Source organism: Harpegnathos saltator, unplaced genomic scaffold, assembly GCF_003227715.2.
Source record: "Harpegnathos saltator strain DR-91 unplaced genomic scaffold, Hsal_v8.6 scaffold485, whole genome shotgun sequence".
In the NCBI taxonomy this organism is placed as follows: domain Eukaryota; kingdom Metazoa; phylum Arthropoda; class Insecta; order Hymenoptera; family Formicidae; genus Harpegnathos; species Harpegnathos saltator.
In genome coordinates this window covers 1,047,829-1,071,588 of record NW_020230299.1, presented here as the reverse complement: position 1 = coordinate 1,071,588, position 23,760 = coordinate 1,047,829, and the positions used below count along the sequence as shown (strand labels likewise).

Here is a 23,760-nt window from a genome sequence, read left to right as displayed (position 1 = left end):
CTAGCATATAGTGCTAGAGAATCAAATAGCATCGCCGATCTGCATGCCGATTATCATGGCTACATTTAATGACGTAGAGCTGCCATATTTTTTCTTCGTAGGGCCTGCTAGGGGGTCAATCAAATTGTTGAGGTTCGGAGATGGCTACGCAAGATGGTTTATGATAACCAAATGGTGCGCGTAATAAACAATTGAAGACGATAAAAAACGGGGTGCGTCGTATCGGCAGGTATGCTCGTACTAATCGAGCGGTCACTACGGATCGGCGAAGGAAAAGCCTTTCACTCGAAACATCATCCTACGCGATAGGGAAACTTTACGTCACAAATTTGGTCGCGAATGGCAGTATAGTGTTGTGACGAGGTTATAAACTTGAAATTTAGGACGATACACGGCTACGTCCAACGACGGGTATTACGTCTCTGTGATACTTGACGAAATTACGATATAGCGTGCGCGATTTCGACGTGTCGCGACGCGCGAGACACCCTTTGTGATTTTGTTAAATTCCAGAATCCATCGCGAGTGCGGTGTCTCACCTCGGCGCACTATTTTTACCTGCGCTTTTTTATTTACGCGCATTTCTCTTGTTGCGCGTTTTCGCCGAATATTTTAGCTATCTTTGTAGCAGTTACGTAATTTCTAACGTGAATGATCCCGGTACGATGACCGAGAGTGAAATGAATGAAGACTGTTTCGTGCACGCACGTACTCTAGCACGCTGATATATGTCGGTAGGTATAGGTGTATACACATATATGGTTGCGCTATATATTAACAAAAAAAGAAGAGGAAAAATCGATGTTATTGATATTTTATCCGTATATCGCGGCGAATCAAATGTCAAACTTATTTTCTGCTGACACCCAAAATTGTCATGCCACATTTGTAAACAATATTCCATTTTAAGTGGCCAGAATGACGCGATATATCCATGCTTCTGTAAAAAATCATATTGTTCCAAACATCTACTCTTGTACTTTCCCTCATTCAGATTTTTTCTCCCTTCTACTTTTGACTTATATATTGCTTCTTGTTCTTTTTCTTCTTTGTGTTCTTCTATATCCAATCTTTTGTGATAAAAAGTGTTATGTACTATGAATATAAAAACTCAAGATTACAAAGCAATCAATACTTTGATAATAGATATTACTTTAAAGAGTAAAATATAAAGATAAAAAAATAGAGACTGAGTTAATTGAGATATTGATATAGATAATAATATAGATGTAAAGAATAAAATATTTTAACTTTATATGATCCTGCAATTTCTCTAAAAATTGAAACACAAAACTTCTGTATATTTAATATATTATTGTTTCTTATTTGGAAGAAGAATTAATTTATACAGATATCAAACTTGTGGATATAAGATAGTCACAAGTATGACTATTGATATCTACTTGAAATGATTATTATAGTAACCAATTGTGTATTGCAGAAATTTTAACCAGTGCATAACAATGTGGTGTAAGGAGGTAACGAATGCTAATAACAACAATGGAAATATCCTCTATAGATTGTGGTAAGGAACAGCCTTATCAGCAAAGAGACATGTCAGATTCGTCGCAGTATCTTTACGGCCATCTTCCTCCTGATATTATGCCAAAGGGACTTCCAAACAATGGTACTGATTATTACATGCCTAGGAAATGTGTAAACACATATACATAAAATCTGAAAATACACACATATAAAATCTAAAATAATAAATATAAAGTTTATTATGCAACATGTAAATATGCTTCTGCATGTATATAGAGTTTGCAACATCTAAAGGAACAAAAATATTATAGGCATAGGAGGAAGATTACGCCAACTTGAGGGCCTGTTCATCGGCGGCCCTGGCCAAGGTGGACGAGTAGGCCATACCATATCCATCGAGACACTTATCGATGTTTTGCTCGTGTTATATGACGAATGCTGCAATTCTTCATTACGTCGCGAAAAGACTGTTTCCGACTTTATCGAGTTTGGTATGCACTTGTTCTTGAACGTTCAGATTTCACTATAATGTTTGCTTCAATTTTCAATGTTATACATATATTGAATGTTTGATCTGGATTTCGGGATTGGTGCTGCGTTCTCTGAGGATTTGTTTGGAAATAAACCACAAACTTGGTTGTTTGGAATCCAAATCAAGTATTCCTTTATATCGCGAAAGTCTGAGCATTATGTATCGAGTATACTCAATTAGCGATTATACCGGCTGCATCATTGGTTCTTTGCAGTCAAACCGATAGCCTCATGCATCAAGAGCTTGCAATTAACGCGGGAGGACTTTGAAATTGTGAAGGTCATCGGTAGAGGTGCTTTCGGGGAAGTATGCGTCGTAAGAATGCGTGGCTCGGACAAGGTGTTCGCCATGAAAATTTTGAACAAGTGGGAGATGTTAAAGCGTGCTGAAACCGCTTGCTTCAGGGAAGAAAGGGATGTATTAGTATATGGTGATCGCAGATGGATCACAAACCTGCATTATGCCTTTCAAGATGACAATAACTTGGTAACTGATATCGATTTGCGTTATTCAGCGGCGATAACATCGAATGCGTGATCAACGTGGATCTAACTGATCCCCCTTTTCCCCTTATGTCTATACAGTATCTGGTCATGGACTACTACTGCGGCGGAGATTTATTGACGTTATTGAGCAAATTTGAGGATCGTCTCCCCGAAGACATGGCTCGATTTTACATAGCGGAAATGGTGCTAGCTATAGGTTCTATACATGACTTGCGCTATGTACATCGTGACATTAAGCCCGACAATGTTCTATTGGACGCGAACGGTCACATCAGGTTGGCTGATTTCGGCTCCTGCTTACGACTGTTCGAAGATGGAACGGTACAGAGTAACGTCGCGGTCGGCACCCCGGACTATATTTCACCGGAGATATTGAGGGTAATTTTTCATCTCGCGTACATCGTGTTTACAATTGTGTAAAAAGAACTCCATATGACGTGATATACTGTTATCATATGCATCATCGCTTCGCATGTGTTTGCTAGGCGATGGAGGATGGTCAGGGGCAGTACGGTCCGGAATGCGATTGGTGGTCTCTCGGAGTGTGTATGTACGAAATGCTGTACGGCGAGACACCTTTCTATGCAGAATCTCTAGTCGAAACTTATGGAAAGATTATGAATCACAAGGTAAATCTCCCGATATTATATCATATCCGTCGATACGTGATCTTGCATCTTTTTTACATAATTAAGCGATCATTCTCGAGTGGTAGAAAAGTGGAAAAGTGCTAGGAGGACGTGCAAACTTTTATCAAAGTTTCCATCGAAAAGAGATATAAAATCTTCGTCGATCGTTTATATCTCCTCTCTCACTACGTTCTCCTTACACTTGCAGAATTGTTTTGACTTTCCTACGGACGATATGTACGATGTTTCCGAAGAAGCCAAAGATCTGATGCGAAAGCTGATTTGCAGCTCTGAATTTAGACTAGGCCAAAACGGAATCGACGACTTCAAGGTGTGTCTTACGCACTGCGTTGTTCCGTCATTGTTATTTCATACGTGTGCCAGTCCCGTTTCTAATATGCATCTTGAATGTTAGAAACATCCTTGGTTCGACGGAGTTAATTGGGATACTTTGAGAGACAGCACCGCGCCGTACATTCCTGAAGTTTCATCGCCCAGTGACACGTCCAATTTCGACGTAGACGATACCGACGTTCGCACTTCCGACGCCGTTCCGCCAGCCGCAAATTCTGCCTTTTCCGCGCTTCATCTGCCGTTTGTCGGTTTTAGTTTCACACAGGGGAGGTATGAAACTCATGTTTCTTGTTCAACAATATTGACATTGTTCACAAATATGATATCGATTATTAATATACTTCGTCAGTAATATACTCACTTATGACACCGAAATCCTTGCTGTTGCAGTTGTATATCGGACCTGGGTTGTATCTCCGCTCTATCCCAGAAGGACAAACACGTGCAAATACTCGAGGAAGAGAATGCCCGACTGATCCAAACTATCGACGACATGAAAAATTTGGGCATAGCTTCGCCCGATGTCTCTCCCGATTCCAATAATGCAACGAGAAAGCTCCGTGACGAAATAAATACACTCACAAAACGCAATTGCGGTAAGATTTTATCGTATCGATTGATTCACACGCACGTGATACTTTTTTCCCGATCTTGACCGATGTTGACGTAAGATTTTTTGTTTCGTATAGAATTGGAGTCGCAACTGAAATCTATGGATGTTCCACGCGAGTTACGAACATTAGATAACGGCGATATGACGAAGTTTCGAGAATTAGAGAAATTAGTCCGATGTTTGCGCTTGGAGAAGGAGGAAGCCATTAAAGACAAATTAGATGCGCAGGAGAAACTGAAACTTCAAGATAAGGAATTAAAGGACGCGCTCACGCAGCGTAAACTTGCGATGGCGGAGTACACGGAAGTATCGGACAAGTTATCCGATTTGAGACAACAGAAGCAGAAATTATCGCGGCAGGTTCGAGATAAGGAAGAGGAATTGGAGGTTGTAATGCAGAAAGTCGACAGTCTACGCCACGACATTCGAAAAGCCGAGAAGCTGCGCAGAGAGCTGGAAAACAGAGTCGACGAAGCGATGGCGGAGACTAGCAAGGAAAGGAAACTACGAGAGCGCAGTGAGGAATATTGCAAGCAGATGCAAGAGGAAACGGAGAAGATCAGACAACGTTCTCTCGGAAACGACGCCAGCGCGAATCACGCCCTGGCGACGCAAGAGATCAATAGGTTAAAAGCAGAAGTGGAAAAACTCGAGGTACAGTACAATGAGAATTTGACGCAGCAGCAGGGCAGGTTTAATCTCGACATTCGAAGTCTACAAGAGCAACTGCACGAAGGGGAAACCAGAAGAGAATTGCTGGAGAGAGAAGTACAACTCACGAAGGAGAAACTGGATGCTGCCAGGCTGGAGAACATCACCGACAGCGAGGAGACGATAAACGAGTTGAGCCGACGTCACGAGAGAGAGAAGATCATGCTGGTCGAAGAGAATAAGAAGCTTATGTTGGAACTTGGTGCTCTTACCGATAGCGTCAATAGACTGCAAGGTGAACGAAGACAATTGGAGGACGAATACGAGGAGCTGAGGAACAAGAAGGAAGCAATTGCGCAATGGGAGGCCCAGATCACCGAGATCATTCAGTGGGTGTCGGACGAGAAAGATGCGCGTGGATACCTGCAGGTTTGTCATCAGTTTCACCATATAGCGTGTACATCCTCCGAATGATCTTTCAGTGCAAAAAGAAAGAGAAAAGTCCGCCTGTTTCGATTTCAGGCTTTGGCCACGAAGATGACGGAAGAGCTGGAGTTCTTGAAACACTCCGGTGGAGTGGGTGGTGTCGGAAGTGGAACCACCATGGCGGATAAAAACTGGCGAAATCGTCGGTCACAGAAACTCGACAAGATGGAGCTTTTGAATCTACAGAGTTCCCTGCAGAGCGAGATACAAGCGAAACAAGCGATTTCCGAGGAACTCACCAAGACTCGCTCGGACTTGATAGCCTCGCAAAAGTAAGTCGAGATATTGTGTGAATTAATTGCACGCGAAGAAATAAGTTAATTATGACTTAATTTCATAATAATAATACAGTCGATTATAACTTCTTTCTTATAACTCCGTTCTTATAATGATATATAATTAGTTGTAACTTTTTCGTTCTATTTCTTCCAGGGAATTGAGAGATTTCAAGCAGCGATTAGACACCATGTCGCACGAGCTGAAGCGGAAAGATATGCAAGTAAAAGAATTGCAAGCGCGTCTTGATACCGGGGATGGCTGTAAGTACATTTCAATCGACAATGTGAAAAGTAAGAAACGCACAAAGGTTCATTCATTATATCGCTATGGGAATACCGCGTCTACCCTTATTATGCAAGTCGTAGCTGTACATGCCATGTACGCAATTTGTAAATGTGTTAATTTTTATTCAAGCATCGAACGTGCTCTGAATTCTGACTTATTGGTATAAAGATGTTGCTGATGATACATCGAATATCCCTTATATTCGAACTCTCTGTCCTAATCTCATTGAAATTCTTTTGTATATTAAACTTGCATTATCGGTGACGGCTTTTGCATGCATATCTTCGAACTAGAGCTTTGTGGAACTATTTTATATATTGGTAAATAGTTGTTTATATATAGATATACATATATATATATATATATATATATACACACACACGATTACTTGTTTATCAATTTATGATTATGTTGGGTGTAATGTTCAGTTGGTTATCGTGAAATGTGGATGAATGAAAAGATTTGTTAAATTTATGTTGTTGAGAGAGAAAAAGTTTAAAAACTCCCCAGTATTTCTTAAGTGGTTTTATTATTTTCTAAAGTCTTACCTTTATATAATTCAATTGGCTTAAAGGTACGGTGAGAGTTTAAAACATTGCATACGTACAATCTGCAAAACGATAGATGGAATGATATTTTAGTTAATTATCTTTTTTTTTTTATACAATTATTACATTATATTATTTTGTTTAGTCTATTATTTTTATTATTTTTTTTATCTTGGTTATTGTTGCTAAGATGAAAGTCACATGATGCACATGTAGTAATGCGGTAGTTTTTTTCTTAGATTTTTGCACAGCAAAATTCGATTATGCTATGTATAAAAAACGCTTAAGAGAGATTTCTCTTTGATGATTATTTTGTCTTCTGTTAATCGGTAGAATGATTTGTGGACATACCCGATAGTTTCTTCTCTAAGATCTCATCCCGTCTGTAACACACATTTTACATGCCACATTTTTCGCTTTATTATATATTCTTCGAAACTTAATTTGCGTTTTCCAATTTCCCTGATTCCGTTGATTTCGGACATGAGATTAGAATCGTGTTTTCACGATCTACTATTTTCTGAATGACATTCTGTATTATTCAACAAGTATGTTTTATCAAAACATTTCTCTTCCAACAGAGGAGAAGGCGGTTTAGACTATTGACTGTTAATTGTCATTGATTCTCCTGATGCGTTTTTCTATTATCACTGTTGATATAGCAGCTCTATCAGGCAAAATTGACAGTGAAACTAAATCCCGATCGCGAAAAAGTCAGAGTTGTATAAGTTGTAGGCAAGTGAAACGAATGTGAAAAACGTAGCCGATGCACATGGAAGAAAGACCGATAGTAAGGAGATAAATTAACGATATATATATTTGTTATTTTCAACATGTAAAGCTCACACACCACACCCACACACAGACACACATATGCGCGCACAATTATAGAGAATGTCGCTGCTACGATTGTCATTCAACAAAACAACTCTCGATCGCCTGGTACTACATGCTACTACACACCTGGATGTGTCCAGACTACAAAATATCCCTTGTCCGTCTGCGAGAAAATTTGTACGGTTTCGGACACGTGCGTTAAATGCGCTGCATATCGATGTGCGAAGTATGATTCATAGAGATCGTTATTACTGGGATCTGTGTAGCATAGTAATTCGATTCTCCAGTACGGTATGCGATTCTGATTTCTAGACTACAAAGTGCCTCTGTTTATTGGCGTAACGAGCTGCGTGTGGGGCCTCTTGTTGCTCATCTTCAAACTATATTTGTGACAGCTGTCTCATCCAGCAACACATCAAGCAAATCTCCAAACATCGTTAGCACCAAACCCCAACGTATCATCGTACATCAGCCGTCGTCACCCCTACCAGTAATGCGTGCCCCCCGCATCACGACTTGTCGCTTATTAACTAGATTCGTTCCAGTCAACACATTCATCAGTCAGAATGCCGTCGCCATCGTATCGCCGCCCGGTAAATGATGTGGCAGCAAAAGAGCGACTTTGGATTGGTTGGCCGACTGTACCGCTAATTAAACAGCACAGCGCTATGTTTTCTTTTCTCTCTCTCTCTCTCTCTCTCTCTCTCTCTCTCTCTCTCTCTCTCTCTCTCTCTCTTTTCTCTCTCTCTCTCTCTCTCTCTCTTTTCTCTCTCTCTCTCTCTCTCTCTTTTTTCTCTCTCCTCCGTTTTCTATACGGGACCAAATCAGAAGGAGGAGAGATCCTTATCCGTCGGTCCGTTTGTCTATCTATCTGTCTATTTATTATCAGCCTGTCTCTTTTTTCGAGGCTCGGTCCCTCTCTCGAAACATAGCACTGTGCTACTTGTAATATCCCATTTTAATATGGAGACGAATGGTGTGAGTTTTGTTACGTCCAATGTCATTCTCATCCGAGACGTAGTGGTGTGGGTGGATTTATTTGTTCAATTGTCTCTGGATAACGATTAGAGCTTTATAGTGATCTTCGCTCCCATCGGTTGACTTTACCCTAATCGAACGATTAACAGGTACGTGTTGCGTGCACTATCTCGCTTGTTGCACCACTTGAAACTCACGTATTTTAAGTGGCTCACTTCCGTTAGTGCAATCTTACCCCACCTCGCTCGGTAGCTGTGTTTTTTTGCCATAACGGAGCATGTTTACCACGCTATTTTCGCGACACTGGAATACTCGACAATCGTGCGTTGGAGCCGGTAAAGCAATCCGATCACGGTACGGTAGTCGTGATTTTCAGGCTTGGCACTTGGAACGCGCATGTTCGTATGTCTCGTAAACGTTTTTCGCTGTAAAAAGAAAAAAAAAAAGACTTGCGTGCCGCGTTCTCAGGTAAGACGCTACAACGCTACGTTGCTGACACATTAATACTCTAGGACGACGATGTTATTCCTCACGTTCGCAACCCTTTGCAAATACTTTTGCGGATATTCACTGCGAGCATCCCCGCGCTTCATCTCCGCCGCCTGTTGCAATCTGACCGTTTTATCCTTGATCAGTTTTAGAACGTCCTACATCGCAGATGTCGTATCTCGAACACTTTCTCAAAGAGACAACAAGTAGTACGCGTCATGGAAGTGTCGACAGTGTAGAAGGTGACATCGAAGACAATCGTGCGCCTAGTATTACGAGCAGCAAAAGTAATTTGTCCGAGCTTAGTATTGTAAGTATCTCTTGCTACGTGGATGTGGATTTAAGGGAATCAAAAGAGATCGTAGAGCTGCGCTGCGTCGAAAATATTTCGCACGTTTGGCAAATAATTCAGATGTGGTCTCCACCTGCTTCTCGAGGCTCACGTTTTCTCTCTCTCTCTTCTCTCACTTTCCTAGGATCCAACTTCGCCATTGTCCCACGAGCTTCTCAACAAGTCTTCATCCTCCCACGGTCAAGCCAATCTGCAACCAAAGCCGAAGTCACATCAGTTTCTCGTACGGACATTCTCAGCGCCCACCAAGTGTAACCACTGCACGTCCTTGATGGTTGGACTAACGAGGCAAGGAGTCGTGTGCGAAGTGTGCGGCTTCGCGTGCCATATGCCTTGCTGCGACAAAGTACCACCGATGTGTCCTGTACCCCACGACCAAAGTAATGAAGTTGAACTTTACGAGGCTTGAGTCTCAAGTTGCGGTATCTTGTGAGTTTTAAGCGAACCGCGTACGTATCGTCTTTCAGCCAAGCGACCATTGGGGATCGATCCAACGCGTGGGATAGGTACTGCGTATGAGGGATACGTCAAAGTGCCAAAAATGGGTGGTGTCAAGAAGGGCTGGGTGCGCCAATTCGTCGTGGTTTGCGACTTCAAGTTATTTCTCTACGACATCTCACCGGACCGCAACGCTTTGCCATCTGTATACGTTTCGCAAGTCCTGGATATGCGAGACGAAGAGTTCAGCGTTAGCTCCGTTCGCGATTCTGACGTAATACACGCTACAAAGAAGGACATTCCGTGTATATTTAGGGTAATATTTCGATGTTCTTGCAACAACAGCAGACTGTCGTTTGACCCCATGGCGGAATTAACTGGCATTTTACTCTCGGGCTCTTCAAGCTAATTTGATTTCCGACCATTTTAAATAATCGAAAGTCTGTTGTATACTGCACTTTTCGCTTTTGGAAACGACTTGGAGGGGTTTATTTTTATTTTGACTCAGATAACGACATCGCTATTGGAGCCTCCTGGATTGAGGAATCACACATTGATGTTGGCAGATACAGAGAGCGAGAAGACGAAATGGGTAGTAGCTTTAAGTGAGCTTCATAGGATCTTAAAGAGAAATAATCTTCCAAACACAACGGTACGGCGGTCAACAATTCAAATTTACACTCTGCTCATCTCGTTGTTGCCTCTCGTTGTTTCATGTGTCATTCATCTTGTCGCAGATTTTTAGAGCGAAAGAATTATTGGACAATACCTTGGCATTCATAAAAAATGTAATGTCAGGAGCGATTATTGATCCGGATCGTCTAGTCATTGGTACAGAGGAAGGTCTCTTCTGTTTAGATTTAGACCGTAGTGGTAAGTGACCAAAGCTTTTCTCTACTTGCTTTATAAGAGATCCTTTTTTGAGAAGCTTTTGGTTCTCATCAGTCATGTTGGCAATTAGAGGTAATTACACTCAGTCGTGCTAATACACAGCAAGTATAGCGATAATAAACTTAGTAATCGCGATGTATTTACAGAAATTGCAAGAGTCGGAGAAGGGAAGAAGATTTATCTTCTGGAATATGTTACTGAAGAACAATTAATCGTGGTATTGAGCGGAAAGCAACGTCATGTACGACTGGTTCCAGTACGTGCCTTGGATGGAGACGAAGTCGAATGGATTAAGGTCGCAGAGACCAAAGGTTGCATTACGCTAACAACGGGAGTAGTGCGCCGTAATCCGCTTACTTATTGCTTATGCGTTGCAATAAAGAAACAAGTAAGACGATCATATGATACCCACAATGTAACAGTATAGCTTTATACTGCTCACAATACATATCCTGTCTGCGTCTGCATTGTAGAGCGTGTCGCAAGTCATTATTTACGAAATAACACGCACGAAGACGAGACACAAACGTATACGCGAATTAATGTTACCGTGCCTCGCGCAAACCTTGCAAGTCCTCTCCGAGGGGCGCTTGTGCGTTGGCTACCAGTCTGGTTTTTCCATTTATAGCATCTTAGGAGATCATCATCCTATTTGTAAGTAAAAGACAACGTTCTCTCTATTCTGCACACTCTTGTGTTATCGAAGTCAGCTTTATCCTCACATAGCTAACACGAGGTCAACACACTTCGAAATTCATTTTCCTAACTCCGTACGCACTTGTTTCAGCTTTGGTCCATGCCGAGAATACGCTCTTAGGTTTTCTCACTTATAGCGCCGTGGATGCGTTACGTTGCATCGAGTTAGCGCGCGGTGAATTCTTATTAGTCTTCCATACGCTAGCGGTATATGTTGATAGTCAAGGGAGGAAGAACCGAGATCGAGAGATGATGTATCCTGCAGTTCCTACAGCAGTTAGTAAGTATACCGATGGCCATTGGCGATCGTTATCAGCTTGTACTTTATTGCGTTCTATCATACTATTATTAATCTATTATTTATTATCATTCCTCTATAGTTACTTATCATTCTATCGCATTCTTTTATTGTTTCTTTATTGTTTCTTACATTGCATATTTATCAGTCCGTCATCATCTTTAGTAGTAGATTTTGTTCGGACAGTTTTAATGTACGGAATACTCCTGTTAAACTATTAAATTATTAAATTATCTACAAATTATAGGCTATTGCGAAGGATATCTATTAGTATATAGTGAAACCCACATCGACGTGTTTGACTGTACATCTGGTGACTGGTTGCAAACGCTCAATGTGAAACGTGCCCGGCCGCTAAACGTCTCGGGCTCCCTAACGTCTTGTGTGATAAATGACATGCCGCATGTCATTTACTTGAGTAATTTGCATCAGCGTAAGTATATCTCGCGCATAAGCAAAGTATTGCAAGCGCAACACGGGTCTCTTCACTTTTGGCGCTACGTCGTTGTCATTCAATAATATTGCGCGTCCCGTGCTAGGAGAACTACTGAATATAACACCACTGGACGCAAGCGGTAGACAAATGACAAGGCCGCGACGTAGGTTCTCCTTGAGAGAAGGCAATCGCGCCGTTCGTCCTACCGACAGACGCTCGAAGATGATTTCCGCACCGACAAATTTCAATCATATCAGTCACATGGGTCCAGGCAACGGAATACAGGTGCGTCCAGACAGGAGTTCGAAGCTTCGAAAACGCTGCTTTGTGTGATCATTTGGCATTTTACTTGTATTTATGAGTATAATTTGCGAATATACATATCTTACATATGTATCTTCTGTATCGTATTACAGATACAACGTTTATTAGACCTACCCACTACAATAGAAACTGCTGATCAACAACATACGACCGGTCACCATAGTAGTTCTCATCTTCACAGTAGCCAACAAAGAGTAAGTGACACGCGAGTTCTTTACTCGATACACCAGACGCAGATTCCTCTATTTTTAAGACCCGAAACATAATGAATGCAATAAGTCCTTGGCTCTCAACCCAAAAACTTTAGATAGTGTAACGTTATTTCTGGCAAAAGTCGTTTCACGCACTACTAAGCGTTGCAATTCCCAAGCTTTAAGTATTATCACGACTTCTGGCAGCACAGGAAATTCCTTTTGTCAGAAATTATTTTGCGCTCAGAGCAAGAGACTAAAGGCTTGTAAACCGTGAGCGAGATCTCTTGATTTCTCCCTTTGCCCACAGCTCTATGACTCTGCGCTTCAGACGCCAAGCAAACCGGCACCGCTGCCTCCTAGGCATCCTCCTTCCGACACACGTCGCTTGAGTTCTCACATGTCAAGAAACTCTGGATACTCACCGCACAACGGTAAACTTAAACAGGATATTCTAGAACTGTTGCGAATAGTCTAAAATGACCGATTTATCAGAGCAAGAACACATTTCTCTCAAGTGACAACGCGCTATGCGTAAAAGAAACAAAAACGTAGCGCCATTTTCGCGCAATATGTAGTCGAGTCTGATTAGGCTCAGACACGGCTCTGCATTGTGCTTAATGTTTCACGAACTTATACACAGGTTCGACGACATCACGAAGAGGCCCCGCACCACCACGACCAACCGCTACGCCACCGTCTCTACCGCGCACTCCAGTAGACCAAATCGACTCCGAATCGGTACACTTGCGCTCACACACACCCCTCTCTCTCGGCAGTATCGCATCTTTGCATAACAAGGTACGTGAAGATGACTGTAAGAGTAATTAGTGCTCTCGCGAATTAGTGCAATCTATTGCAATTCATTAAACCTATATATTCATCGCGATGAGAATTTTGCATTCTGCAAATGTAGTTTGCACATGTATTTCTGTTTTATTGAGCAAAAAAAAAACAGACCGTGAGTTCAGATTCATTCGGTCTTCTATTATATAAAATATATTATATAATATATAAAATATATTATATAAAATATAATATATATGATATTTGTTTTTGATATATTGCGGATTACATGCATATGTTGTTTATACAGGAGCATCCATCTGGTGGGAGCCCCAGACACTCGATAGCTTCGAACAACAGTTCAAACCCATCGACACCACCGAGTCCCGCCCACGATCACGGATCATCGTCGTATGATTCATAAATTTATTTAACGCTTACGAAGACCTAGTTAGACGGTATGTATCTAGTACATACTCGAAAAATGATCTATTTATCGTATATATACATATAACTATGCGCGCGCGTCCCTATAATACAGAATGTTTCGAGACAACGTTGACGTCGTCCGAGGATTGATGAAGGACGGATGGTGCGTTTTTAAAAGGGAAATTTTGCTGTTGCAAAAAAAAAGAGGATGAAGTTGCACGGAAAGTATCAGTAAGCTGGGCAATTTATGAAGGCAGTCTGGCCTCAGTTTCTCGATAGAATGGTGCCGTCATAATGTGCTTCCACATGCGGAATTAATCTATAGTAATGAGTTGAGTTGATTTTCCATTTTCTATCTTTGACGTAAAACAAACGCGAAGGCCTTTGACGCACTGCAAGTCTGGTGGCCTAAATACTGCTTAATTCCAAGATACTCTTGATACAACTTTGTCGTTTGGCTCTTCGGTATCCTCGATCAATCCTCGAACATTAACACTGTTGTTTTGAATCACTACATATATATATATATATATATATATATATATATATATATATATATATGTAATTATACATATGTAAGGTCAGTTTTAATTCGCTTTTTCATTCTCCAATTTTTTTTAATTGTTGATAACGCGTTTATTTTATAATCATGACATTGATTAATGAACGGTCAGTGCAGGAAACTTGATTATTTGACAATTCCAAGCTTAATTTGTGAAATTCGCGAGCCTAATATATATATACACATATTTATGACATACTTTGCAAAAACGTACAGCTTTTGTTCGTTCTTTGAACAGAAAAAATGCATCGCGATATTGTCTTACAGTCGTGCAATATGATTATGCATATTCAATGTTAATATGCTGTATGAGACAAACACAAATATGATAATCATTGACGAATAATACGCTGGCGCGTTGTTCAATTGTTCATATAAACTACAGTGAATCTACACGAGATGCAACAGTGCGTTCAATATATTTAAGATGCTTAAGTTTACATGTAGTAATTTATATTTATATGACTTAACGGAAAAAGAAATTATTGCAATTATAAATTATTGTAAATATTTTATATACTCGAGGTTCGTTCAATTCGCCTTGCGATGCCATACTTTTTCTTTTTTTTTCTTTTTCCCTCTTTTTTTCTCGACAATTCTTATTCTTCATGTCGATGAGATTGGTTTCGCATTTTAAGATTTCACAAAATTGAAATGTCAGTCAAATTAACTAGCAATAAAATTTAAACTGTTTAACGTATTGTACGCGTATTCTGGACTATAGGCGAAATACAGTAGCTACGAACGTTGAAATATATCTAACAAAATCCGTCGTTACACCCGGAATAGCTGCTCGATTTTATTTATGCTGCAATAGTCGCGCGGAGATCACGCTGCTAATACGAGACACCACGCGCGTAAATGCGTACACACACACACACACACACACACACACACACACACACACACACATACACACATCGTTTCTTGTATAAATTCCGTATACTGTGTACACTCTTTGACGCATGACGACACGTCCTGCCGACACTCTCGAATCTCCGAATTTTGTTTTCAAACACATGTTCGTTTTTGTCACTCCGGAATTGCTACTTGCGTGCGCGCGCGCGCGACTATTCCCGGTTTAACAACGCATAAGAAATTAGATGGAGCGCGGAATCGATTCGATGCCTTATGACTAAGTGTTTTCTATCGCGTCATAATGCACTAATGTATAATGGTATTATTATTCGGCGTGTGAATAGTAGAATGAACGTGTAATGTGTTGCGAGCTCCTGATGATAATAAGTAGCTGTTAAGAGAGAGATCGTTTGCACTCATCCACGTGGCGTGTAAGCAATATATATACGCGCGATCGCGCCGTGTCGAGAGGAACACGTGGCAGGAAATATGTATCGTGTGTATCGAGTTACCCCCGTCCCCCTTCCTCCTCACCATCACCCTACAAACTGAAAATAGAAGGAGCATTGTCCTTGGATGAAATACCCGTTGATTATTTAATCGAAGACGTAATCACCAATTAACCGAATTTTAGCGCGGATCATTTCGTAATGATAGTGTGACATAGGAAAGAAATGATTGTACACACATACACGCACACACGTATACACATATGCATACATATTAAATATACACGTACCAACACATACAGCCTGACGATTCCTAAATATATATAAAGAGCTACAAGTTAAATATGTTTAAGTGCAATGTATCGAAACTAGGGACAATGTTAATAATGAGGAAAAGGCGACGAAGAAATATTTTCATTGAGTCAGGACGCCCTAAATTGTTCTCTTGTAAATTAGTGTATGCGAATTAGGTTTTAAGTAACGTAAACGCGTATGTTACGAGACTACAATGCTTTCGTTACTTTTATAATAACGAGTGGGTAAAGTGCCAGTATGCAAGGTGTAAGACCAAATGGAACTAATTTATTTCGAACGAGTATATATATATTCATGTTTCGTGTAATTAACAATTTATATGATTACTATACTATCGGTTTCTTATAGCTATATATCTAAGAATGTGAGACGCAGAGGTGGAGCTAAATAATTCGGGAGGAGAGAAAAAGAAAGAAAGAAAGAAAGAAATTTCGAAACACTTAAACAAGTTGTGTACGTTTATGAAAGATCTATCTATCTATCTATCTATCTATATATATATATATATATATATATATATATATATATATATATATATACACATACACACACACACACACACATACACACACACACACACACACACATATAATATATATATATATATACACATATATATATATAATATATATATATACATATATACATATAATATATATATATATATACATATAACATATATACATATAATATATATATATATATATATACATATATTTATATGTATATTTATTAAAAAGACAATTATGAGGAAATCATAAGGGTTGTTACAACAAGACAACTGTCTCAGGACTTTATGCCAGTAGCTTAAGTACGGAATAACATTTAACCCAGTGATCAAGAGACTCGCGAACAAACTGCTGACAACAAAGTTTCGGCATTTCATCGTCACGCAAAAACGCACGACATAACGATCTTTCTTATACATATATATATATATTAGACAAAAAAGAAAAACGAAACGAGGAAGTGCAACAAGTAGTAGCGTCGCCTAGTGTTAGTTTACTACCGTGGTAATAATTGAGCCTCGACTGCTGTAGTGAGGTCCGATCTGACCGGATCGACATAATCGTTGCAACTCGTTTTCTCTTCTCCCTTTCGCGCACGAGATTGTGCTCTTGATTTCCATTTGTTACGACGAAGCATAATAAAAATAAAAAAGAAAGAAAGAAAGAAAGAAAAAAGAGAAGACAGACAGACGATCGGTATCGGAGTGTGACGCGCGTGACATACAAAACGATCGAGATCAAAGGTGAGATCTCGCTATAGCAGTTACTCCTCTAATCAAATTCAGTGATAGCAGTTGAGAATAAACATCGAAAAGAATAAGTAAATAAACAAAGTTCTCCGAGCGTTCCCGCGCACGCTACGGGCCGTTTGCTATGTTTCCGATTGTAATTTCGAGTCCGTTATTATATACGCGTGTCTTGTGACTCAATTTTAAACGAGGAGACCCGCACGGATACGCAAAGTTGATAAGCGTTGGCTGACACACCAGCGTACATCGATCGAGAGGACGTACAGAATAGGACGTGCGCCTTGTGACGCTCAATTACGAGCATACGCGATGGTCCTTCAAACATACTCTCTTTCTCATACATACACACACACACACACACACACACACGCATATACAGGTTATAAATAACAATTATTATAACGGCTATAGACCCAAATAGCCTTATTCTAAATGGACAGGAGAAATGTCAATATTAAAAGAGACGGTCGGTAGCGATACAACGTAGGAAAGAAGAAAAGAATTGTACCGTATATACGCACTGTTGTCCGTACTGAGATAAAAGCGAAATGTGAAAGACGTTTTAGAGCGAAGAAACTCACAATCGCAATCGAGAGATATATAATAATGAACGTGTCGCTGTACTTACACGATAGAATCCAATATGATCCGCCTATCTTCCGTTATTGTTACTTAAGGGTTTTAAGATGAGAGATATTGACTGTTCATAATTTTGTTGTCTCGTCATTTTGTCAAGTCTAGCGATCGGTGCATCGACACACGAAAGGAATTGTCATTCCTGTATATAGAGAGCATTGATTTCATATCTTTGTAAATAATTCGAGCTTTCGGTCTACTTCTCCATTTCTATTTCTCTCTCTTTCTCTCTCGCTCTTTTTCTCTTCCTCTTTCTCTCTCCTCCTCCCCTCTCTCCCTCTCTCAAGTTTATTTAGAACACACAATATTCCCAGCGATCACAGTTGATTTTTCGAGCCTGTCGTTATTTATATCTGCCGTCGGGCGTCGGGGCTACCGAGAAGAAGATGATGATGATGATGATGATGATGATGATGATGATGACGATGACGATGATGATGATGAAGAAGAAGGGATATTATCCGGTTTTGTCGTTTTATATGTGTATAGGAAAAGAATGACGAATATCATTATACATATATTATTTTTACCGAGTATCGAAATGTACGGCATTCTGCGCGACAATAGATTATGTATTATGTATACAGATTGTACGAATGACTAGCATTTTTTACATAAGCGGATAGTTATCTTTTTAACCCTGTATAACCCAGCATAATTTCCAAGTAATAATCTTCACGGCCGGAGGATTGTCATGTTGCTCCAACGGAGGCCGGTTGATCGACTCTTTTGACGGTGGTTTTTATTCAAAAGCGACATCGTAGAGAAACGGCGTCAATTACTTGTCGTGTATAGAATGAGCGCTACGCTAAACATTCTATAGTAATAATAATGATAATGATAATAATTGGGTTATAAAGGGTCGAAGGAACACAGCGTTCTAGGCACGCTATTGTTAATCTGTATTAACATACGAACAATACGATTATATTATTCGTCACTTCGCAAGCAATTAGATTTAGCGCCTTCTCTCTCTCTCTCTCTCTCTCTCTCTCTCTCTCTCTCTCTCTCTCTGTCTCTTTTTTCCCTCTCTCTCTCTTTCTCTCTCTCCTCCTGTCGTGTTATTTATAACATACGCATCGTTTGCAATATTTATTAAAGAATATATAGCAAAATATTATTTGCGCCTTGGATGAGAGTTGTACTTTATTGTAAATTATCGCGTGCGAGCTAATTATTAGCGGAAAGGAGACCAAACCATGTATTTAGTATCTCGAGCCGTAACAAACGCCTATATATGTAGATTTTATAGTATTTATATCGTTTGTCTTATTCTTTCTCGTGTGACTACCAAAAAGAGGGTAGTAAGACGTACATTATATTTTTTATTTTACTCATTGGGAATTTTCATTTTCCTATGTAGAAGAACTATATTAATAAAAGTAAAAGCTTATACCTTTTGTATTTTCGAATGTCTCTACATGTCGAAAGATTTTCGAACAAAGTTTCAAAGTGTTCTCTTATTCTTCCTGAGGTGTCATAACCTACATGTCATAACTATGTAAATCTCCCGAGTATACTGCAATACTGTCAAATTTCTCATTTGTTGGCGAGTTTTTGCGTAAAATTTCATGTCAGAATTGGTTATGTGCATAATGGAATGGTTGTATGTGTTATCGAAAAAACGTTCATAACTTGACGATATGTAAATACATGCTTTTGACGTCTCCTTCCACATGCCTGTGCGTCATAAACTTCGTAATAATCAGTGCGTAATTAACATGCGTGAACTCGAAATTCTTGCATGAAAGCAGTGAACTTATCTCCACGTTATCTTCAGGTGCAGCAAAATTGCACCAGACAGAAGTCTGGGGTGGTTCTCATTCAAACTGCCATTAATCTAATCAATATGTATGCCGTTGAAAGCGACCAATCATAGAGCCAACGTGATGGATGGTGAAACGAAGGAGTGGCCACTGTGTGTGAAGTTTTACGAAAGAACGATTCGGCGTTATGATTGGTTAGAAATGTATGCAAGGAGGATGGAACAGCCGCAAATGTGTGTGACTATCTTGTTTATTGTGTAGTGAAGAACTGTCTTCTCCTTCGTGTTGTTTATATTTTATTGCATTTTAGTGCCTCTCCACTTATGAGTGGAGAAGTGGTTTCTAGTATCAATGGATTAGATATTTGACATTTACTAAAACTTGTAGTGGATATCTCGTAATACGGTGATGGAAACAACAAGAAAGAAATTAAACACTGAGTTATTTCAATATTGTTCGTTACTGTCTACATGATCTGTAATAAACCGCAAATTTTGGCATTTAAGTTAATGTTAAAATATTGTTAGGCGTCTATTATGGAAAACAAAAGTTGCAATAATTTTATTAGTTATGTAGGACTCGAAGAGCATGAGATTCAGGTAATCCTAATCACATTTGTTTCATGTAAACATTATTATTTATTAATTTATGAGAGGATATTAAAGCATTTTTAAGTTTGCTAATCAACACTTTTTCTTTTTATAGACTTTGAGTTCCAGTCGACGCAATTCCTTAATTGAAAATAGTATAAAATTATTACCAGGAGAAGTTCTTATTGCTGAAGCCCAAAGTGTTCTTATGTTTTCACCAGTCAGTGATTTGAAGCAAGGCATATCAGGTGTACTATCAGTGACTAATTTTAAACTTACCTTTATTACAAGCGATGATTCAAATGGGGAGGTAATTAGCATGTTGTTGTAACAATAAGTTTAATTAAAGGGCAAATATTTGAATATAAAGTCTGTGTTTACAGGATGTTACTCACCAACAAAATCATCTGTATGGTTATACAGATACATGTTTGACAAATATTGACGAAATTTATATAATGGTGGGTGACAAGAAAAGGAAACTAGTTCCTGGTAATACAGTACCCTCTAAAGTAAAAGGAATATTCATTATTTGTAAAGTAAGTTCTTTTTTATTTATAATATACCAAGACTGAAAAAATAACTTTTATAAACTAATATCAAGAACTGTAATGATTACACATTAAAGGAGAGATACATTAAAAGATACAATAAGAAAAATACATATATGTATTAAATATCAGTTCTTATGCTTTGGATATATTAGGATTAGGAGTCATTATTCCAAGTTGAAACGGCTTTGTTTCTATGACTGTTATATGTGATTACACACACAACAAACATTCCATACTATATTATAATAATTACAGAACTTAAGAACATGGTCTTTCTCCTTCAAATTTTCACCTCTTGGGCATGGTAAGAATCTTCTTACTGCTTTGCTGCATCATGCTTTTCCTAGCAGGCATCAGCTATTGTTTGCTTATGATTATAAGTGAGTATGACAATTTATGATTGATATTTTTAAGAAGAAAATGTAGTATATATACCTAAATTTATAAATAATAATATTAAATATATTTAATATCTAATATTGGCAAATTTTAATGATTAATTTACAATAATTTATTTTGATGCAATTACCTTGAAACAATTTTCTTTTTATTACAGGGAAGCATATTATAGTAGCCTTGACAAAAATGTTCAACTGTTTCGAGATATATCGGATTGGCAAAATGAATTAAGAAGAACACTGAGTAATGATCAAATAAGGAAAGCTTGGAGACTGTCCACTGTTAATGCCAAATTTCAGCTTTGCCCTAGGTAACTGGCGTAAGATATATTTATACAATAAACATATATTTTATATATATTTATTACATACTGTATATTTTGCAGTTTATCGCAATACGTAATCGTACCTGCTTCTGTAACCGATCGTCAGTTAACAGACGCGGCTAAACATTTTCAAGGTAACAGACCTCTAGTGTGGTCTTGGACGAGTGTATATGGAGCAGCGTTAGTAAAAATGTCTGAATTGTTACCAACGATAACAGAGAGGAGGCACGAAAACATTATGTTTGAAAATATTCGTAAGAGCCATCCTCAGAAGATGCAGCCAGTTGTTATTGAATTAAATAAAGAAATTAATGTAAAGCTAATAGCTGTAGGTTTTTCTAAATTCATTAGTTTATGTTCAGCAGGTAAGTGACAAATTAAACCGTGTGCGATATCCGAAGTGGTTAATGTGTTTGAACGTTCACTAAGAAAAAAAAATATCTACACATTTCAGAAAACATTAGACAATTTTGGGTTCAAGATAATAATTTTTACTCGTTGTTAGAAAATACAAAGTGGCTTAAATATATATCGTATTGCTTGCAAAAAGCAGCCGATGTCTGTGACCGTCTTAATTTAGGATACTCCGTCATCTTGCAAGGTATGACTCGTTAAGGTAATCGCCTGAATGTACAACGTTCAGCCGATAGTTTGCCGATCAACAAAGACTCACTTAGAAAGTTATCATTTTTAGAAGGTGCCGGTAGGGATTTATGCTGCGTTATATCCAGTTTAGTTCAACTATTACTGGATCCTCATTTTCGTACCATCACGGGATTTCAATCGTTATTACAAAAGGAATGGGTTGCTGGAGGTCATCCGTTTTGCGACAGATTAGGTCATATTGTTAAAACTAATTCGGAAAAGGTATGCATGATACATTAATTTCTCTTTTAAAATACGCTTAAAATACTCTGACTCTAAAATGATTTTCATCATATTTGTGCACAGTCTCCGTTGTTTCTCCTGTATCTCGATTGCGTTTGGCAATTGTGTCAACAATATCCGACAGAATTCGAATTTACGGAAACCTACTTGACAACGTTATGGGATACTGCGCACGTTTCTATTTTCGACACCTTTATCTTCAACTGCGAAAGAGATCGGGCAGTGGCAGCTATGGTAAACAAAGTCAATTCACTTTTGGGCGTGATGGCTCGCGAATAGTCGACGCGCTCGCGTCGTATCTACGTCGTTTCAAGTAAATCGTCTCGCTCGACGATATAGTTTGCATGATTATCATGTCGCTATGGAAACAATTCTCTCCCCATAGAATATATCAGTAAGTGTCTTCACATTATATAGCGGCCAATTCGAGCGTCGTGTCCTTAATGTTTCAGGATCCCAATACGCCTCTCGTTCTACGTAGCGTTTGGGACTGGCGGGAACAGTTCAGCGATCAAGACATCTTGTTGTTTTATAATCCTCTATTCGTCCCTCGCGATACCAGCAGAACGAACAGCAGAGCGGTCATAAAACCTTCCTGCGCTATTTCCAACTTGGAACTTTGGACGCAGTGCTACTTTCGTTGGATACCGGCGCTCGAGATTCATAATGGCGGGCAGAGGCACGTCGAGCTCTACGTCAGGTTGCTCCAGAACGACGTGAATCAACTGAAAATCAACATAAACGGTAATTGCGGCTCACCTGTGGACAAAGTCGGTATCTACTCCCTTCACACGAACATCGATAGCTTTTATCCCTTCAGCAATAAAAGATCGGGCAACACGGTCAGCACCCCGATCATGAATAGTTCGATTCTCATAACGGAGAGCCTATTAGACGCACAATCATTGATAACTGCGACTGACTGATCGAACGCTGACTGTCGTATACAATTCAGGACGTACCTGATTACATTCCCCTCTTCCTCCTTCCTTTTACGGAATCTAATAGCGCGAAGCTATCTTCTAGGTGATTTTTCCTTTAGCATTAAATCGCACGTCGCATTCTTTTATATAGCTCGTTAAGTTTCAATATTAATTATCATAGTAATTTATTCTCTTAAGTTAAGACTCTGTTAAAAACCAACGAGCATTTGAATGAAGTAGTGCGCAAAGAGCTTCTTCGGTGGCTTTTTTTTTCTTTTATGTAAAAAAAAACTATCGGCTTCTTTATTGAAGAATTTGGAACATTTTATAGTTGAAGAAAAAGGATGAATTTTCGAAAACGATATAAATACTGAAGTTATTTAATTTTTTGTCACTCGATATGAATCTATATTAGAAGGTAGATTTTTTATGTTTCTCAGAAAATAGGTTTTTAGCGTTAATAGTCGCAGTCGAGTGCAGCTTGCGCCTTTTTTCGCAAAACTGTAGAAATATTTGTATTTCCACGAGCTTTATGTATACTCTGATAATGAATATTAGATATTACCAAGTTGAATAATTTTAAGAAACGCTTAACGACGGCAAAACATCGATACTTGTACATAAATTGCAACGCGAATAGAAGAAAAAATAAATGATTTTGACTACTTTCGAACATCTTTACATTGTTACAAGTCGACAAATAAAGTTTGTAAATAGACATGTT

The 23,760-nt window shown here is 39.0% G+C and overlaps 2 protein-coding genes across 5 annotated transcripts; both read left to right on the top strand.

The window, feature by feature from the left end:
* Positions 1 to 84: 84 nt before the first annotated feature.
* On the top strand, positions 85 to 13,701 carry gek (serine/threonine-protein kinase gek). Of its 3 annotated transcripts, XM_019840834.2 has the most exons (27): positions 85 to 734; positions 1,442 to 1,627; positions 1,797 to 1,976; positions 2,232 to 2,503; positions 2,602 to 2,901; positions 3,009 to 3,152; positions 3,361 to 3,483; positions 3,568 to 3,776; positions 3,897 to 4,102; positions 4,196 to 5,199; positions 5,293 to 5,528; positions 5,689 to 5,795; positions 7,601 to 7,798; positions 8,819 to 8,982; positions 9,149 to 9,404; positions 9,492 to 9,778; positions 9,971 to 10,114; positions 10,200 to 10,335; positions 10,500 to 10,741; positions 10,827 to 11,007; positions 11,141 to 11,329; positions 11,595 to 11,780; positions 11,887 to 12,068; positions 12,200 to 12,301; positions 12,609 to 12,732; positions 12,942 to 13,099; positions 13,395 to 13,701. In XM_019840834.2, exons 2-27 carry the CDS (start codon positions 1,486 to 1,488, stop codon positions 13,506 to 13,508), a joined length of 5,586 nt encoding a protein of 1,861 aa, XP_019696393.1. In that variant the 5' UTR covers positions 85 to 734; positions 1,442 to 1,485; the 3' UTR covers positions 13,509 to 13,701. The 3 variants fall into 3 exon arrangements, with proteins under 3 accessions (XP_019696393.1, XP_011137456.1, XP_011137455.1); XM_011139154.3 differs by lacking the exon at positions 7,601 to 7,798 and having other exon boundaries at positions 1,520 to 1,627; XM_011139153.3 differs by lacking the exon at positions 7,601 to 7,798.
* A 2,716-nt stretch (positions 13,702 to 16,417) lies between these two features.
* Positions 16,418 to 23,758, top strand: LOC105182021 (myotubularin-related protein 10-B). 2 transcript variants are annotated; one of them, XM_011139152.3, is made up of 10 exons: positions 16,418 to 19,956; positions 20,063 to 20,257; positions 20,331 to 20,486; positions 20,757 to 20,881; positions 21,058 to 21,210; positions 21,286 to 21,590; positions 21,680 to 21,826; positions 21,920 to 22,092; positions 22,177 to 22,347; positions 22,566 to 23,758. In XM_011139152.3, exons 1-10 carry the CDS (start codon positions 19,894 to 19,896, stop codon positions 23,037 to 23,039), a joined length of 1,962 nt encoding a protein of 653 aa, XP_011137454.1. In that variant the 5' UTR covers positions 16,418 to 19,893; the 3' UTR covers positions 23,040 to 23,758. The 2 variants fall into 2 exon arrangements, with proteins under 2 accessions (XP_011137454.1, XP_019696394.1); XM_019840835.2 differs by lacking the exon at positions 16,418 to 19,956 and having other exon boundaries at positions 20,065 to 20,195.
* Positions 23,759 to 23,760: the final 2 nt, after the last annotated feature.

Coding starts and splice junctions, on each gene's coding strand:
- LOC105182021 (XM_011139152.3), top strand. CDS start 19,894: ATGGAAAACAAAAGTTGCAATAATTTTATTAGTTATGTAGGACTCGAA. Junction 21,211..21,285: donor AAATTTCAGCTTTGCCCTAG/GTAACTGGCGTA, acceptor TATATTTTGCAG/TTTATCGCAATACGTAATCG. Junction 21,591..21,679: donor CATTAGTTTATGTTCAGCAG/GTAAGTGACAAA, acceptor TACACATTTCAG/AAAACATTAGACAATTTTGG.
- gek (XM_019840834.2), top strand. CDS start 1,486: ATGCTAATAACAACAATGGAAATATCCTCTATAGATTGTGGTAAGGAA. Junction 10,742..10,826: donor GCGTTGCAATAAAGAAACAA/GTAAGACGATCA, acceptor TCTGCATTGTAG/AGCGTGTCGCAAGTCATTAT. Junction 11,330..11,594: donor TGCAGTTCCTACAGCAGTTA/GTAAGTATACCG, acceptor TACAAATTATAG/GCTATTGCGAAGGATATCTA.